The sequence below is a fragment of the Ahaetulla prasina genome, chromosome 1, assembly GCF_028640845.1.
Source record: "Ahaetulla prasina isolate Xishuangbanna chromosome 1, ASM2864084v1, whole genome shotgun sequence".
Classification (NCBI taxonomy): Eukaryota; Metazoa; Chordata; class Lepidosauria; order Squamata; family Colubridae; genus Ahaetulla; species Ahaetulla prasina.
In genome coordinates, this window is record NC_080539.1 from 1,591,598 (window position 1) to 1,610,052 (window position 18,455).

The following is an 18,455-nucleotide window of genomic DNA, read 5'->3' on the forward strand; positions in this document are numbered from 1 at the left end:
GCTGTGCAAGCAGCGGGTGTTCTGTCCTCCTTCACCTCCATCCGAGTGATGGCTTAAGTAGCTGGCACTATCAGCTCTGGCAGAAAATAGCGAGCGTCTGCCAAGTGTCTCTGTTATCTCCCTCGACACCGATGAGTCACCCAGGAACAAACTTCAGCTCTTAGTTAATCAGTTGATTTGCCTGCTACAAAGAAGCACAGCAGTTCTTTTCGCAGGGCAAAATTTTTTATTTTCCATAATAATTCCCACAATTTGACCAGTGTACAATACAATCACTTATCCAACAATCGATCCTATACTCAAATTATACTCAATCAGGGCTGCTCGACCACCACTCCCTCCCTTAGTCCTTTCTACCCTTCTCATCCTTCTTCGACTTTCCCCACCATCCTTCTCCTCGCTTTCCTACTTCCCCGCCTCTTTCCCATTTCTCACTACCATCCTTTCTAACTCTCTATCTTCTCCTCCTTCTTCTCCTCCTATCCTTTCTTCTCCCTCCCTTCTTTCCTACCTACCTACCTGCCTACCTACTTTCTTCCTTCTTTACTCCTCTTTCCTTACCCTTTCTTGCTGCCTTTATATCCTGTGGGGTGTGGCTCCATGACTCAGCACTTCCTAGCCCTGCCCCACTTCTGTTGTTCCCTCCCCTCCTGCCTACGAAACCTAGGGTCCAACTAGGACTGATTGTCCTCAGCTGGGTCTGGAGGCGTGGCCTGGGGGGGGAAAGAGTCAGGGGACGGAGGCCTCGCTATCTCCTCCACCTGGCCTGCTTCTGGCTCCTGGAGCTGAGCTAGGGAAGCCGGTGCTCCCGAGGTAAGTCTTGACGGCCCTTCCCCCTCACTTTCCAAGTCACTTTCTGGCAGGATGCCCGGCTCGGGGGGCGCAGAGACAACAGCGGGTGAATGCACATGTGCACCCATAGCTCCACTTGCACGAAGCTTCATTAGTGTGAACGGCGGGCCTGTACCTGCTGCTTGTGCAAATGGAGTTGCACGTGTGCCTGTCACTCACATGGAACCATCCCTTCTTCCCCCCACCCGCTGGGCTGTCAAACTGGAAAGATTGGAGACTGCTGCCCTACGCTGCGGATTGGGAAAGATGGGATTTCTAATGCATTCCGTCTGGTGGACACCAGGATGGGGATCCTGGCCTGGCGTAACACGCTTGTCCAATATGAGTGGTAAGGTTGTGTGAACCTAACCACTCTCTTCGCAAGCAGGGTGAAGCAGGACGTCTCTGTACCTCGGATGATAGGATGGCAGAGAAACTCCGGCAATGTTATCTGTAGGCAGGTACGGTGACAGCTGTCCTCCCCCCTCCCTGCGCCCCGCTCTGTGCAAATTGTGTTAATTGTTGGGGCCAATTACCTCCTCATTAGACGTTGCTTCTTCAGAGGTGCCCGCTTTAACCTGGCAGCGTCAGCGATTAGCTCCTGCGGCGATTAGCGAGCTTCCAATTAGCTAATTGCTCTACAGCTGCAAGGGAAAATCCTGGCGCTGTGGCACCTCCTGGAGCTGCCATTGTGGGGCGTGCGTGTGTACGTACGTGGCAACGGAGCATTGGGGGCCCTGCTGGTGCATTGAAGCCTTTGTATTTTGGCTCCGAAGGGGAAGAGGGAATGGAGCTGGCAGAGAGAGAGAGGCAGAGGCGGAGCCTGGACCATCCGTCAGCCCTCAGATGGAGAGTCAACAGCCCTCAGGTCTGGAGGTGGCTGATGAGGAAGAGGAGGAACAGCTGGGTTCAGTGCTAGAATTGCGGATGCACAGAAGGCAGAGGAGAGGAGAGCAGCGGAAATCTATGGACCGGTCCTTGGGACGGAAGTGTTCTGATCTAGGCTCCCTGAGAAAGCTTAAATCACACGCTTAGTCCCAAAAAACCCTCTTTTATTTAAACGGCTATGAACTATGATCATTCACAGCCTGTAATAATTCACAAACATTCTGTGAAGAATCCGACAGATGTCTGCCACAGTCTTTCAAGGTAATGCTGATAAGCTCCCACCTTTATCTCCCTTGAAATGCCACCAGAGACCTAATTGCCAGTTAGTTTTGCAAGGCCAAACGGAGCACAGAGTCAAATAGAGCTTCTCGGAGTTTGAACCATCCAGAATGAACGAATTGCTTCCTGCAAAGGCTCACATCTGTTTGCTCCTCTCTTATGTCTTATGGCAGGGGGCCAATCATCTCCAAGCCTTACTCCCGAGTCGCCCCTTTTGTCTTAACTGTTTTTGCCTCCTGGCAGCTCTGTACATGTGTGCACGGGGAACAGTCTCCCCCTGTTCTTCTGCCTTGCTGATGTCAGATTCCGGAGGCTCTGGAGGCAGCACATAACTCCCAGATGGCCCTGACCCCCTCTCTGCCTCCAACGCAGAGCCCTCGTCTGAGCCTTCCCCAGACTCCAGGACTGGCCCATGTTCCTCCCCAACCTCTTCACTGTCCGACTCTGCTGGCCGCTGGCAGACCACAACAGGAAGAGCCACCACTGCTAGCAAAGCCCCACCCTATGTCTGGGGATAAAAGGAAGGGGGCGGAGATGAATAGATGTGGCAGACAATTATTGATCTTCCGGACAGAACTTGTTAGCCTGCGGTGAGACAGAAACTTTTTGCTGGGGCTCCCGGAGCTCCTAATAAAAGGAATAGTTGATTTAAATACAGAAGGTTTGTCGTATTTGGGGAGCTGGGTCAGAACAATTTGCTACGCACCCTGGCTGCCCTTCTCTGGCCATTCAGGTAGTCCTTGGCTTACGACCACAATTGAGCCCAAATTTTCTGTTGCTAAGCGAGACAATCTGAGTTTTGGAACTTTCCTTGCCGCCGTTGCTAAGGGAACCACGGCACTTGTTGACTCAGTAACACAGTTATTAAGAGAGACCAGCTTCCTCCTTGGCTTCATTTGTCAGAAGGTCGCAAAAGGGGATCCCATGACTCTGGGATACTGCAATGGTCGTAAGTATGAGTCACTGCCAAGTGTCTGAATTTTGAACACGTGACCGTGGGGGGTGTAAGTGTGAAAAAAATAATCCTAAATCACTTTTTCGCTGCAGGTTGTAACTTCTAATGGTCACTAAATGAATAGTGGTAACTTTACAGATTAACCGAGTTGGAAGGGACCTTGTAGTCCAACCCCCCACTCAAGCAGGAGACCCTATACCATTTCTGACAGACGGCTCTTGAAAGCCTCCAGTGATGAAGCTCCCACAACTTCCGAAGGCAACTTCTGTTCCACAGGTTGATTGTTCTCACTGTCAGGAAATTCCTCCTTATTTCCAGGTTGAATTTCTCCATGTTCAGTTTCCATCCATTGTTCCTTGTCTGGCCTTCAGGTGCTTTGGAAAAATAGCTTGACCCCCTTCCTCCTCTCTGGGGCAGCCCCTCAGATATTGGAAGATGCTCTCCTGTCTCCCCTGGTCCTTCTCTTCCCTAGACTAGCCATGAGAGAATTCTTCTGCGCGTGCGCGTTATGGCGGCGTTTTGAATACTCACGGAGAGTGCGGCTGGTGAATCCCTGGGTCGTGATGCCTTCCCATCGCCTGCCTAGCTGCTGGTACTCCGGCCCGGCTTTGTCATCTTCTCGGCAGCCGGGAACGAGGTCTTTGGGCCTCATTGGACTCTCGGTTGCCGAGTACGGGGCCGGAGTATGCTAATAAGCAGCGAACGGCAGCGAATGGCGGCCGCCATGTTGGGGGGGGCGCGAGAAGACGCCCGGCGCGACTCAGCTGTTCTCCAGCCGTTTCGGCTGGGGAAGGACATCAACACCAAAGGACACCAATGAGGCTGAGCAGCGTCCCACCATGTAGGGGGGGGCGCGAGAAGACGCCCGACGTGACTCAGCTGTTCCCCAGCCGTTCTGGCCGGGGAAGGATACCAACGAGGCTGAGCAGCGTCCCGAACATTGTTTGGGGCGTTGTTAGCCACGATTGCCGGCTTGGGGCGTCGCTAGCCACGACTGCCGGGATGGGACTTGTATGGCTTGGACATCCCCCCCCCCCTTTTTCCCCCTCCTTTTTCCCCCTTCCTTTTTCCCTCCTTGGGGACCGGAACATCGTTTGCTCCCCATTGTTCCCCATTGCTGGTTCTTGCCACAGCTTGCCATAATCACCGCAATTGCTATCTGCGGTCGATTTCTTTTTTCCTCAGTCGCTTCTCCATCTGGAACTGAGAGATGGCTTCCACAACTTCATCATTGGCTCTGTGGCTTGTTAGGGCCATAAATGGGCCCAGGACTAAGTGGGCCCAGGACTAAGACCATAAATGGGCCCAGGACTAAGACCATAATCGGCTGGCCTTAAGGAGGAGACATGGATGGCATGAGGGCATGGACGTCGTTATCTCAATTTGCGTACTGTACGGGGCTTTGTCCCGTAACGGTGCGCAGCCGGGAGAGTGTGGGAGACCTTTTCATTCTTGTGGTCCCACGGACTCCTACGGACTTGGACCCATATGGTTGGCCATCTTTTATGGGCCCTTGGTGATCTTTGTTTACGACGGATACATCTCTGAACGGCCTAGGATGGACACTTTTACCGCGACTATCTGGACTATCGCTCCATGAGATATACACCCGCCGAACTACTACGATTGCGAGGTTCCCCCGCCTGGCAAGAATGGCCCTCCAAGTTATCGAGGGCCTACCTCAACGAAGGGTCTTGGGACCCAGAGAGGTGGCACGAGCAAGAAGAACTTATGGGGTTTTTAAATAGATTTTTAATAAGGGGTTTTAAGGAGGGAGGGATTTGACGGGTGGGGTGAAAACCCGTCGGGAGGATCCAGCCCTGTGCTAGTTCGCGCACTTTGCTATCTTGTCCAAGGCGGCGGGGAGGCGATGTTCCAGGTTCAGAGGGCTTTTCGATCTGTACGGTAAGTGGGAGGGGCAGATATGGCGGGGGGGGGAGGCCGTATCGAGAGTTGGGGGCACGTGTTCGATGTCTAAATGCGATCGCGTGCTCCGGCCCCAGCCCCACCCGTTCCTCAGGTGGCCATGATCCTCAGAGCTTGGACCTTCGGCTGATGTTGTGTAATGCCCGGTCCGTGGTTAACAAGGCCCCCCTGATCTGTGATCTTATTCAGGCGGGGTCCGCGGACCTTATGGGCATCACGGAGACCTGGTTGGGCCCAGAGGGGGGAGTTCCCCTCGTTGAGATGTGTCCTCCAGGTTTCCGAGCATTTCATCAGCCGAGGGCCCAAGGTAGGGGTGGGGGGGTGGCGGTTGTCATTAAGGAAGATCTAGAGCCGAGGGAGGCCACTGTTCCTCAGATTGCCGGCTGTGAATCCCTCTATGTGCGGTGGGGCCATAGGAGCCAGTTGGGCTTGTTGGTCGCGTACCTGGCTCCTTGCTGCGTGACCACAGCCCTGCCAGAGCTGTTGGAGGTGCTTGCCGCTGTGGCGGTTGAGACCCCCAGACTTATTGTTATGGGGGACTTCAACCTGCCGTCAGTTGGCTTGTCATCAACGGCAGCTCGGGAGTTTGAGGCTTCCATGACGGCCTTAGACCTGACTCGAATAAATGATGGCCCCTCGCACATGGGGAGGCACGCTGGACTTGATTTATATCTCTGGTCAGTGGTTAAATGATCTGGTACTAGATGATTTAGTAACAGAACCAATGTCATGGTCCGATCATTTCTCCTTCGCCTTGACTTCGAACCGCCATTCACCATCGCAGGGAGACGGAACCTATCGTTGGTTCCGTCCCAGGCGCCTGATGGACCCTGAGAGGTTCCTGACGGAGCTTGGGCCTTTCCTGAGGATCTGGCCCACGGCACGACTGAGGAACTCGTCGCGGGCTGGGAGCAGGCCGCGGCGGGGGCCTTGGACCGTGTCGTGCCTTTGCGGCCTCTGACCCGGCGTAGGTCTCGTTTGGGCCCTTGGTTCTCCGAGGGGCTGAGGGAGATGAAACGCCGGCGAAGACGCCTAGAGAGCACTTGGAGGTCCAGTCGCTCCGAAGCTGATCGGACACTAGTTAGGTCCTATACTAGGACCTACCTAGTGGCAATGGGGGAGGCGAGGCGTATCTACGCCTCCACCCTCATTGCGTCGGCAGATAACCGCCCGGCCGCCCTGTTTCGGGTGACCCGCTCCCTCCTTCATCAGGAGGTGCGGGATGACCCTTTGCAGGGACGTGCCGAGGAGTTTAGTGGTTATCTATACGATAAAATCGCTCAGCTCCGGGACGATCTGGACCGAATTTGGGATGATCCAAGCGGGGGAGAGGAGGCACGTCTTGTTGAGTCTGTTTGGGATCAGTTTGATCCTGTGGCTCCCGAGGACGTGGACAGGTTATTGGGGAGGCTCCATGCCACGACATGTTTACTGGACCCGTGCCCTTCCTGGCTGGTACTGGCTACTCAGGAAGTGACACGAGGCTGGCTCAGAGGATTATCAATGCTTCTTTGTTGGAGGAGTTTTCCCGCCGCCTTGAAAGAGGCGGTGGTGAGACCCCTCCTTAAGAAGCCTTCTCTGGACCCAGCTATTTTAAGTAACTATCGTCCGATCTCCAATCTTCGCTTTGTTGCGAAGGTTGTAGAGAGTGCTGTGGCTCGACAGCTACCCCAGTACCTGGATGAAGATGTCTATCTGGACCCGTTCCAGTCCGGTTTCCGACCTGGATTCAGCACAGAGACGGCTTTGGTCGCATTGGTGGATGATCTCTGGAGGGCCAGGGACAGGGGTTATTCCTCTGCTCTGGTCCTGTTAGACCTCTCAGCGGCTTTTGATACCATCGACCATGGTATCCTGCTGCGCCGGTTGGAGGGATTGGGAGTGGGAGGCACCGTATATGGGTGGTTCTCCTCCTATCTCTCTGACCGGTCGCAGACGGTGTTGACGGGGGGGCAGGGGTCGACCGCGAGGGGCCTCACTTGTGGCGTCCTGCAGGGTCGATCCTCTCGCCTGCTGTTCAACATCTATATGAAGCCGCTGGGTGAGATCATCAGTGGCTTTGGGGTGAGATACCAGCAATGCGCTGGCGACACCCAGCTGTACTTTTCCACCCGGGCCACCCCAATGAAGCTGTTGAAGTGCTGTCCCGGTGTTTGGAGGCCGTCACGGGTCTGGATGGGGAGAAACAGGCTCAAGCTTAATCCTCCAAGACGGAGTGGCTGTGGATGCCGGCATCCCGATTCAGCCAGCTGCAACCGCTGCTGGCTGTTGGGGCGAGTTATTGGCCCCAAAGGATAGGGTGCGCAACTTGGGTGTCCTCCTGGATGACCGGCTGTCGTTTGAAGATCATTTGACGGCCGTCGCCTGGTGGGCCTTCCACCACGTTCGCCCGGTTCGGCAGATCCACCGCCTCCTTACTCGGGATTTTCTTTGCACGGTCACTCATGCGCTCGTTACCTCTCGCTTGGATTATTGTAATGCTCTCTACATGGGGCTCCCTTGAAGTGCGTCCGAGGCTTCAGTTAGTCCAGAACGCAGCCGCGCGGGTGATAGAGGGAGCTGCACGCAGCTCCCATGTAACACCTCTCCTGCGCAGGCTGCACTGGCTACCTGTGGCCTCTCGGGTGCACTTTAAGGTGTTAGTCACGACCTTTAAGGCGCTCCATGGCTTAGGACCTGGGTACTTACGGGACCGCCTACTGCTACCACATGCCTCCCACCGACCCGTACGCTCTCACAGAGAGGGACTCCTCAGGGTGCCATCCGCCAAACAATGTCGGCTGGTGGCCCCCAGGGGACGGGCCTTCTCTGTGGGGGCCCCCACACTCTGGAACGAACTCCCCCCGGGCTTACGCCAGATATCTGACCTTCGGACATTCCGTCGCGAACTGAAAACATATCTTTTTATTCGCGCGGGGCTGGCTTGAATGAAATTTTAAACTTAAATTTTTAGCAATTTTAATGGGGTTATTGGTTTTATGGTAAATTTCTTAAATTTTTCAGGCTCATTTAATAAGTTTTTAACTGATTTTAATTTTGTATATTGTATATTGTTTTTTGTTGGTTTTATTCTGCCTGTACACCGCCCTGAGTCCTTCGGGAGAAGGGCGGTATAAAAATCAAATAAATATATAAATAAATATATAAATATGATGCCCAGTTCCTGCAACCATTCATTGTAGGTTTTAGCCTCCAATCATCCCCTAATCATCCTGACTGGTCTTCTCTGCACTCTTTCTAGAGTCTCCACATCTTTTTTATAGTGTGGTGACCAAAACTGGATGCATGATTCTAGGTGTGGCCTTACTAAGGCTTTACAGAGTGCTAGTAGTACCTCCCTTGATCTTGACTGTTAATGCAGTTTAGGATTGCATTGGCTTTTTTGGCTGCCGCCATACACTGCTGGCTCATATTTAGCTGGTTGTCCGCTAAGACCCCAAGATCCCTCTCCCAATCACTGCTATTAAGCCTGGTTTCACCCAGCCTGTATGTGTTCATTTTGGTTTTTCTTGCCTAAATGTAAGACTTTACTTTTCTCTACACTGAATTTGAGGGTGACCCACATTCAGCATGCCGGACCGAAGGCGTTGAGGGTGGAGGAGAGCCATGTGAAGAAGGCGCTGCATGGACTAGTGGTGGGAGAGTCATCAAAAACAGGGGAAGGTCAAGGTCCCCTTTTGTGAAGATGAGAGCAAGCACCAACCCTTCGAGGTAGGCCAGCTCATGGAATTGTCCAGCAAGGATCAGTGAACTAAATTGCGAATGGGTGCTCTAAAGCTTTATTGACCACTTTTGAAGGACCACAAGACCAAGGGGCTGGCCTGCTCTCAGCGTCTTTCACCCACCGTTGACTTCCCCAGGGTTGAGCAACTCTTCTCAAAGCCGTAAATGTGTTGCTTTGCAGCCGGGAGCTTTGCAAACTCGGTGCTGAGCTTTATGGGCCATTACAGAGAGTCCTCGACTTACGGTCACAATTGAACCCAAACTTTCCGTGGCTAAATGAGATGTTTGTTAAGTGAGTTTTGCCCGGTTCTATGAAAGTGTGAAAAATGGCAATTTGTCACTTTTTCCAGTGTGGTTGTAACTTTGAACAGTCACTAAACAAACTGTTGTTAGTTGAGAACTATTTGTATTTGTGATTCAGAAGGAGGCAGCTTCTCCTTTTCACATTCAGCTGGTCTACCCCTAAGGAGACCACAATCCCTACTTTGATAGAAGAGAACGTAACCCACTAATTTCCACTAATTTCCACTAAATCAGGTTTTGTCCCCATTCTCCTGCGCACTCCTGCGCACTCCTGCGCAAGCTGCACTGGCTGCCTGTGGTTTTTCGGGTGCACTTCAAGGTGTTGGTTATCACCTTTAAAGCGCTCCATGGCTTAGGACCGGGTTACTTATGGGACCGCCTACTGCTGCCGTTTGCCTCCCACCGACCCGTGTGCTCTCACAGAGAGGGACTCCTCAGGGTGCCGTCAGCCAAGCAATGTCGGCTGGCGGCCCCCAGGGGAAGGGCCTTCTCTGTGGGGGCTCCCACCCTCTGGAACGAACTTCCCCCAGGACTTCGTCAACTTCCGGATCTTCGGACCTTCCGCCGCGAGTTGAAGACGTATTTATTTTTCCGCGCAGGACTGGCATAGATTTTTAGAAGTTTTATTATTTGGTTTTAATTTTAAAGTGGGTTTTATTGTTTTAAATACATTTTAAATTGGGGCCATATTTAATAAGTTTTTTAATTATTGATTTTATTCTGTATTTATTTATCATTGTTTTATTTGGCTGTGAACCGCCCTGAGTCCTTCGGGAGAAGGGCGGTATAAAAATTTAATTAAATAAATAATTAATAAATAAATAAATTCTGATGCTGTATTGGTGTGCGGGAATGGCCTTGGGAGAGAGGAGGGAAAGCCACAGACTGGACAGCTGGCATGTAACAGATATCTCAGCCCACAGAAGGAGGGAGGGTAGGAGGGACCGTCCCTAGTTTACCGGAGACTAAAAGGAAAGAGGTGTCAGACTTCCAAAGGAAACACAATGAGTTAATTCTACTTTATTGTAAGGTTATATTAACAGAATCTTGCAGCTCTGAAAGGACAAATCCCCGAGAAGTTAGGGAGGGTCCCTCTTGAGTCTCTTTCTCCACCCACTGTACAGCTCAGGGCTATGCCCTCTTTTATCTGACTGTTCTCTAAAGCTACATTAGCAGAATGTTGCATGTCTGAAAGGACAAAACTTCCACTGTCTGTTTTACAGCCTGAGGTTCCTTTCTGAGTTTCCTTTCTCTGACTGTTATACAGTTAAGGGCTAGGCTGTCTCTTTTATCTGATTATTATCTAAAGCAGGGGTCTCCAACCTTGGTCCCTTTAAGACTTGTGGACTTCAACACCCAGAGTTCCTCAGCCAGCTTTGCTGGCTGAGGGACTCTGGGAGTTGAAGTCCACAAGTCTTAAAGGGACCAAGGTTGGAGACCCCTGATCTAAAGCTTGATTAACAGAATCTTGTAGGTCTGAAAGGACAAAACTCCCACTGTCTCTTTTACAGCCTGAGAAGTTAGGGAGGGTCCCTCTTGAGTCTCCTTCTCCACCCACTGTACAGCTCAGGGCTATGCCTTCTTTTATCTGACTGTTCTCTAAAACTACATTAACAGAGTCTTGGAGATTTAAAAGGACAAATATCCCACTGTTTGTTTTACAGCCTGAGGTTCCTTTCTGAGTTTCTTTCTCTGCCTGTTATACAGTTATGGGCTATGCTGTCTCTTATCCAATTGTTCCCAAGGCCGCCCCTCTTTGCTCTGTCTCTCAAGGTCATTCCCACATTCCATTACAGGACAGGAGGAATACTTTTGGTCTTGCAAGATTCATTTCAGGTAACCTTACAAAAAAGATAGAGCTAGTTCTCCTGGGTGTCCTTCTTAGGTGGACTACCTCGCAGGACAAACAGATCCTCTTCTTTTGCGTAAGGTCTCTGCACAGCCCTCTTCACAATAGCAACTACAAGTCCCAAATCCTTCCTTAGTTGTTTTGCCCAAAAGTCCTCCCACTCCCCAGCTTCAATGGGACCCTGTGGGAGTCTTACCTTCAAAGTGGAAGTGGAAGGAGCCCGGGTTGGCAGGAGAGGGGCTCTGGAACCTGACCAGCACCTGGTTGGTGGGGCCACGGACCACTTGGCCACGCATCAGGAAGGACTCATTGGCCAGGGGAATGGGCTCCAGGCCTCCGAGGGTCTCCACGGTGATTGTCTCGCCTACCACCAGACTGATGTTCTGCACCTGCAAGTGGGGGGGGAAGAGAGAAGGGTGAAACGCTCCCGGTTCAGACCGGATCGCCCGATCCGGTAGCGATAGTGGCAGATGGTTTGGAGAACCGGTAGCAAAAATCCCTGCACATACACCCCATGCCCAGCTGAGCCGCGCGGTCATCAAAGGTTTTTTTTTTAACTTTTAAAAGCATTTTTTCTTCGGCCAAAAAAAAAAAAAGAAAACCTCTGGTGATCGCGCGGCTCAGCTGGGATCGTCGGAACCCTTTCAAAGCATTTTTTCTACAGCCTCTTCGGCCGGAGGCTGTAAAAAAATGCTTTTAAAAGGCTCCTCCGGCGATTCCAGCTGAGTTGCCTGATCATCAGAGGCTTTTAAAAGCATTTATTTTTTACTTTTAAAAGCATTTTAAAAGTATTTAAAAAGCATTTTAAAATGCTTTTAAAAGTAAAAAAAAAAAGGTTGGCCACACCCACCCAGTCACATTACCCCCCCCCCACCAAGCCACGCCCACAGAACCAGCAGTAACAAATTTTAGATTTCACCCCTGGGGGCACCTGCTCCCACTTTGGGATTGGCAAGGGGGCAGGCAGTGGGACAGAGTAGGACCCAGCATGCTCCGATTCCCCACTTCTGCCCTTGAAAAAATTAGGTACAGTTAGTCCTCGTTTTATGACCAAACCAGATCTAGAAAGATTGTCAAGAAGACAGTTGTTGGTCTTCTCTTCTCCTCTCATTGCTATTCTATTCCATTCCATTCTTCATTCCTCTATTCTATTCTATTCTATTCTATTCTATTCTATTCTATTCTATTCTATTCTATTCTATTCCATTCTTCATTCCTCTATTCTATTCTATTCTATTCTATTCTATTCTATTCTATTCTATTCTATTCCATTCTATTCCATTCCATTCCATTCTTCATTCCTCTATTCTATTCTATTCTATTCTATTCTATTCTATTCTATTCTATTCTATTCCATTCCATTCCATTATTCTATTCTATTCTATTCTATTCTAGTCTAGTCTAGTCTATTCTAGTCTATTCCATTCCATTCCATTCTTCATTCCTCTATTCTATTCTATTCTATTCTATTCTATTCTATTCTATTCTATTCTATTCTATTCTATTCCATTCCATTATTCTATTCTATTCTATTCTATTCTATTCTATTCTATTCTATTCTATTCTATTCCATTCCATTCCATTATTCTATTCTATTCTATTCCATTCCATTCCATTCTTCATTCCTCTATTCTATTCTATTCTATTCTATTCTATTCTATTCTATTCTATTCTATTCTATTCTATTCTATTCTATTCTATTCTATTCTATTCCATTCCATTCCATTCCATTCCATTCTATTCTTTTGATTACGTCTAAAACATATGAAGAATAGTTGGAGGAATTGGGAATGTCTAAGGAAGGGAAGGACTAGGGGGTGACATGATAGCAGTCTTCCAATATCTGAGGGGCTGCCACAGAGAAGAGGCAGCCGAAGGCAGGAGAAGAAGCAACGGATGGAAACTAATCCAGGAGAGAAGCAACCTTGGAACTAAGGAGAAATTTCCTGACTGTGAGGACAATTAACCAGTGGAACGGCTTGCCACCAGAAGTTGTGGGTGCTTCATCACTGGAGGATTTTAAGCAGAGACAGGGCAGCCATTTCTCTGAAATGCTATAGGTTCTCCTGCTTGAGCAGCGGGTTGGACTAGAAGACCTCCAAGGTCCCTTCCAACTCTGTTATTCTATTCTAATTTTGGACCACATTTCTCAAACAACAAAAGCAGTTTTCCTATGAAGTAGGAATGGGAGCGGATGCATTAAATGGCTTCCCTTCCCCCCAAAAAATTCTAACTGGCAGAAAGTCTGCCGTACCCAACGGGCACATCCTGGATAAATTTAGCGGCTGGCTGGACGTGCCAAAACAGAGGCCAACGAGATGAGCTGGGATTTTGAGCAGAGAACGTACCGTAGCCTTCCAGCATTTCCATTTTCTTCCCGGCAAAAAAGGCTCTGGCGCTAATCATACAAGCTGGGCATAAACCAAGATAGTGACGTGGCTCTAAAACTCCCGCTGCCACGGAAATGCCATGCCAAGCTCAAGAGAAATCAGTTCTTCACGCCATCCTATCTGCGTAGAATACAGCTGGTCCTTGACTTATGACCACACAACAGCCCAAAATGTCAACCATCATAAATATGAGCCAAAGGGTGGCTCAGGGGCTAGGACATTGAGCTTGTCGATCGAAAGGTCGGCAGTTTGGCGGTTCGAATCCCTAGTGCTGCCGTGTAACGGGGTGAGCTCCCGTTACTTGTCCCAGCTTCTGCCAACCTAGCAGTTTGAAAGCACGTAAAAAATGCAAGTAGAAAAATAGGGACCACCTTTGGTGGGAAGGAAACAGCGTTCCGTGCGCCTTTGGCGTTGAGTCATGCTGGCCACATGACCACAGAGACGTCTTCGGACAGCGCTGGCTCTTCGGCTTTGAAACGGAGATGAACACTGCCCCCTAGAGTCGGCAACAACTAGCATGTATGTGCGAGGGGAACCTTTACCTTTAAATATGAGCCAAGCATCCGAATTTTGATCACTTGACCATGAGGCCATAGTATTTGTATTCTACAAAATAGGTAGAGGGAATAGTGGAATCTGGGGGGAGGGTGTTAAAGGAGGGATTAGACCAGGGGTCTCCAACCTTGATCCCTTTAAGACTTGTGGACTTCAACTCCCAGAGTTCCTCAGCCAGCTTTGCTGGCTGAGGGACTCTGGGAGTTGAAGTCCACAGGTCTTAAAGGGACCAAGGTTGGAGACCCTTGGACTAGACTACGTGTCCCTACACGTGGTCATGAATATGAAAACGGTCGCAAGTCACTTTTGTGACTTTGAATGGTCACTAATTGAATGACTTTAAACCGAGAACTTATATGTTCTGGCTCCAGTGCAGTTTAAGAAGGTAATTGATAAGTTGGAGCAGGGGTGTCAAACTCAAGGCCCGGGGGATGGATTTGGGCCGGGGGGTGCTTAGATCTGGCTTGCGGGGCCGCCCTGGAAAAAAGCGATAGATTGGCCCACGATGCCTCTGCCAGCACAATGGCCCACCCGAGCTCCGTTTTTGCTGGCAGAGTTGCAGGAGGCCGTCGCAGCCAAAAACGGAGCTCGGGAGCCCATTTTCTCTGGCAGAGCGCTCAGGAGCCCCCGACTCGAGGGACGTCGAGCTGGCCACGCCCACTCCGTGTCCCCCCCCCCAGGTCAAACACAACCCTGATGAGGCCCTCAACAAAATTTGAGTTTGACACCCCTGAGCCGAAGGGTACTCAGTGGAGAACTTAGAATAACTTTATTGTCACTTTGAAAGTGCGCTAATCGGCACACATTAAAACGAAATTTCATTGCATTCAGCTCTCAGGGGGGTCTCCACCTCTAACGTACCCCATATAAACGTGACACAATAAATAAATAAGTACAAGATTATGCATATACCCACATTTATTATATGACGCAAAGAAACAACTCAGTCTAGTTTGGATGTACCTGGCGAGAGAAATGAATCTTGGGAGTTTACCAGACGGATGGCATAGGAAATAAAGCTATTCCAGAATTTGGTAGGACTGCTAGAAATACTTTGAAACCTCCTCCCAGAGGGGAGCAACAGAAACAGACCATAAAATGGGTCTGTGGGTGTCTCTCAAAATGCTTCGAGCTCTAAGCATGTAGCGTTTATAAGCAGTATCCTGAATAATGGGAAGTTAGCTTCCTATAATCTTCTCCGCTGTCCTCACCACTCTCTGTAGGGACTTTCTATCTGAGGCACTGCAGCCACCAAACCAAACGGGTGCAGTTTGTTAAAAACAATCCAAGGAGACTTAGAAATTGGAGATGTGTGGGCTTCCAACTCCCAGAATTCCCCAGCCACACATCTCCAAGCTGCCCAGTTTGAGAAACACGACCGTAGGGAGATCTGAGACCTTTCCTGGAGTCTCTCGTACAAATCTCTGCTCGTTTGACAAACCCTGACTTAGCAATCATATTTTTTCAGGGAAGGGAAGAAACTGGGGATTCAGTGTCCAAATATTTCAGGGGGCAGCATAAGGAAGAATTCTCTACCATCGAAGCTGCAGCCTCCAAAGTCATGGCCTGGAGGACTGGACTTTGAGGCTGGATGGTCATCTAGCTGTCTGGAATGCTATGGGGATGGGAGGTCTAGATGACCTCTAGGGCCGTTCCTGATGTTCTAAGATTATAAGGGCAAGCAATTTGAGCAGAAGGGACCCCTTTCTTGAATGCTCAACTTCAAATTTGGAGCGGAAAAATGTCGACCTGACCGGCTAATCCTAGTGGGCTAAAACCCTAACCTTAACCCTTGACTTACAACCATATATTAGATTGCTTGAAGCTACAATTTATTTATTTATTTATTGTCTTTTAATGACCCTGTAATCCCTTACATCGGGGTGAAGTCGGGGCAACTGAATGGAGCTGAGTGTTTACTGGCCGGATGCCCTTCCTGTTGCCAATCCAGAGTTCGCAGCAGATAATTATTCATTGTGCCCAGAGAGAGAAATTTCTGCTGCTACCTAGGAGCGAACTCACAGCCTCCTGATTGTAAGGTGGGAGCTCCGCCTCCAGGCCACTGCACCACCCTGAAGCTAGATTGGAGCTGAAAAATCGACTTACCACAGATCCTCACGCTTACAACCATTGTAGTGTCCCCCCCACAATCACACGATTAAAATTCGGGCACTTGGCAACCAACATTTACCATTTGTGATCTGTCCACCCGGCCAGTTACTCACAAGTCAAAGAGAGAATTTGAATTCGTTTTAACAACCGTGTGACTCACTCAAGAACTGTGCCGATTAACTTAACAACTGCGGCTCAAAATTGGGTGAGATTTTATTTTCTCCTGCTTTGGGCAGGCAGGGGGTTGGACTAGAAGACCCCCCCCAAGGTCCCTTCCAACTCTTGTGATTCGGAGATTCACTTAACAACTGCTCTGGACACCAAAGGGAAATTCTCCTCCCAATTGGCATCGTAAGCCCGAGGACTACCTGTAAAATTGGATTTGGGGCCTCTCTTGAAGCGCACGGTTCGATCAGTTGCCCTGGGGAAGGGGATGAAAGAAATCGGAAAGGGCAGAAATTTGAGGCCCTTCTGCATCGGAAAAACGCACAAAGTTGCCTAGACATTTTGCAACCACACATGTTTTGATACGAGCGAAGGAGGAAGGTATTTAGGGGAGGGTCATTTTACGGATCCTGCCAGGCAGCTCCGAAACCGCTTCACCCACCTGTGGCTGGGCGCCAGCCAAGCCGTAATTCCTGGGAGCAGCCCCGGCGTAGCTTATCTTGATAAACGAGCCCCGGCTCCTGTCTCTCATTAATCCAGCGGTTGTATATTAATTACGGTAATTAAATGGCGCTGCTCGGTGATGAACGGCCAAAGGCAGCAAACCACTTTCCCTAATTACATCACAAAGGTCCCAGAGATGTGAGGGGGGGGACGCAGACAGGTGATAGGGGAGAGCGAAGAGACAGAGTAACAGAAGAAAAGAAAAGTTGGAAGGGACCTCGGAGGTCTTCTAGTCCAACCCCCGGCTCGAGCAGGAGACCTTATACCATTTCGGGCAAATGGCTGTCCAGTCTCTTCTTCAAAGCCTCCAGTGTTGGGAGCACCCACAAATTCCAGAGACAGTGAGAACAATTAATCTCAATTGTCAGGAAATTTCTTCTTAATTCCAGGTTGGAACTTGCTCTGATCCCTTTTTTTCCCCCTTCCTTCCTTCCTTCCTTCCTTCCTTCCTTCCTTCCTTCCTTCCTTCCTTCCTTCCTTCCTTCCATCCATCCATCGTCCCCCACTCCATTTTTCTTATCTTTCTGCCTTCTCTCCCTCTTGCTTCATCCTTCCTTCCTCCCTCCCTCCATTTTTCTTTCCTTCTTTCCCTCCCTCCCTCTTGCTCCATCCTTCCTTCCTTCCTTCCTTCGCTCTCTGTCCCTTTCTTGTCTTCCCCCTTCCCTCCCTCCATTTTTCCTTCCTTCCTTCTCTCTTGCTCCTTTCCTCCTTCTTCCCTCCCTCCCTCCATTTTTCTTTCCTTCCTTCCTTCCCCCTTGTTCTTTTCTTTCTTCCTTCCCTCCCTCTTGCTCTTTTCTTCCTTTTTCCCTCCTTCCCTCCATTTTTCTTTCTTTCCTTCCATCCCCCTCCTTCCTTCCTTCCTTCCTTCCTTCCTTCCTTCCTTCCTTCCTTCCTTCCTTCCTTCCCCCTTGTTCCTTTCTTTCTTCTTCTCTCCCTCCATTTTTCTTTTTCCTTCCTTCCTTCCTTCCTTCCTTCCTTCCTTCCTTCCTTCCTTCCTTCCTTCCTTCCTTCCTTCCTTCCTTCCTTCCCCTCTTTGTCTCTTTCTTATCTTCCTTCCTTCCTGTTTCTCCTTGCTGGGGGTCTGCACTGGGAAGAATTCCTTCTCCAGAGCAGTGGTGGGGCCGAGTGCAAGCTTGCCCCTTCTAACAGCTTCGGCCTTTGACAAGACACACACACACACAGTCACACAAATCTCCCCCCCCCATCGTGTTTTACACTGTGCCTCTTTGTCCTCGGCTGATGCTGCCCCAGGGAAGCCCCCTCTGCCCCCTGGCCAGAGGCAAGGCGTGCAGCGAGGGGGGGGGGCAGGGGTGAGGGGGGGTGTCCCTGGGCTCCAGGCGAGCTAATGATGCCCCAGGAGCCCAGGGAGGGGGGAGCAGGTATTCTTGAAATGTCGGCCAAATGCCACCGCGGATCGATTTGACATTTGCTTCTGTGTTGCCGAGCTGGCACGCCTGGCTGCCTTCCCGAAAGCCTCCGGCGTCTTGCCTTTGTAGCTTCTCATTGAGATGCGGGGAAGACATTGCTTTGCAACGGAGCTCCCAACCATCCCTGCAGGCCTCTCCCCCCCCCTCCCCAATTATTCCTCAATCTCCCCCACCCCTCTGCCCGCAAAGGGCCTCTGGCTCCGCTGATGAAGGTGGATGAGTCCCCAAAAAAACCCACACATCTTTCTCAGCTTAAAAAAGGAAGAAAAAAGGAAACCCGTTCAAAAACGCTCAAGTAGAGAAAGATTTCGGGGAAGCCCAGAAAGGAAGGTAGAAATAGAATAGAATAGAATAGAATAGAATAGGATGGGACATAGTGGGAAGGGACCTCTAAGGTCATCTAGTCCAGGGGTCTCCAACCTTGGCAACTTTAAGCCTGGGGGACTTCAACTCCCAGAATTCCCCAGCCAGCAAAGCAAAGCTTTGCTGGCTGGGTAATTCTGGGAGTTGAAGTCCCCCAGGCTTAAAGTTGCCAAGGTTGGAGACCC

General features: G+C 50.1%; 1 protein-coding gene across 1 annotated transcript in view; it reads right to left on the reverse strand.

Annotated features, from left to right (window-relative positions):
- Nucleotides 1-18,455, reverse strand: part of SEZ6 (seizure related 6 homolog) — a 62,921-nt gene that overhangs the window by 35,105 nt on the left and 9,361 nt on the right. The window contains exon 4 of the mRNA XM_058163836.1: nt 10,951-11,143. Within this exon, the coding sequence (XP_058019819.1) occupies nt 10,951-11,143 (193 nt within the window). The remainder of the gene's footprint in view (nt 1-10,950; nt 11,144-18,455) is intronic.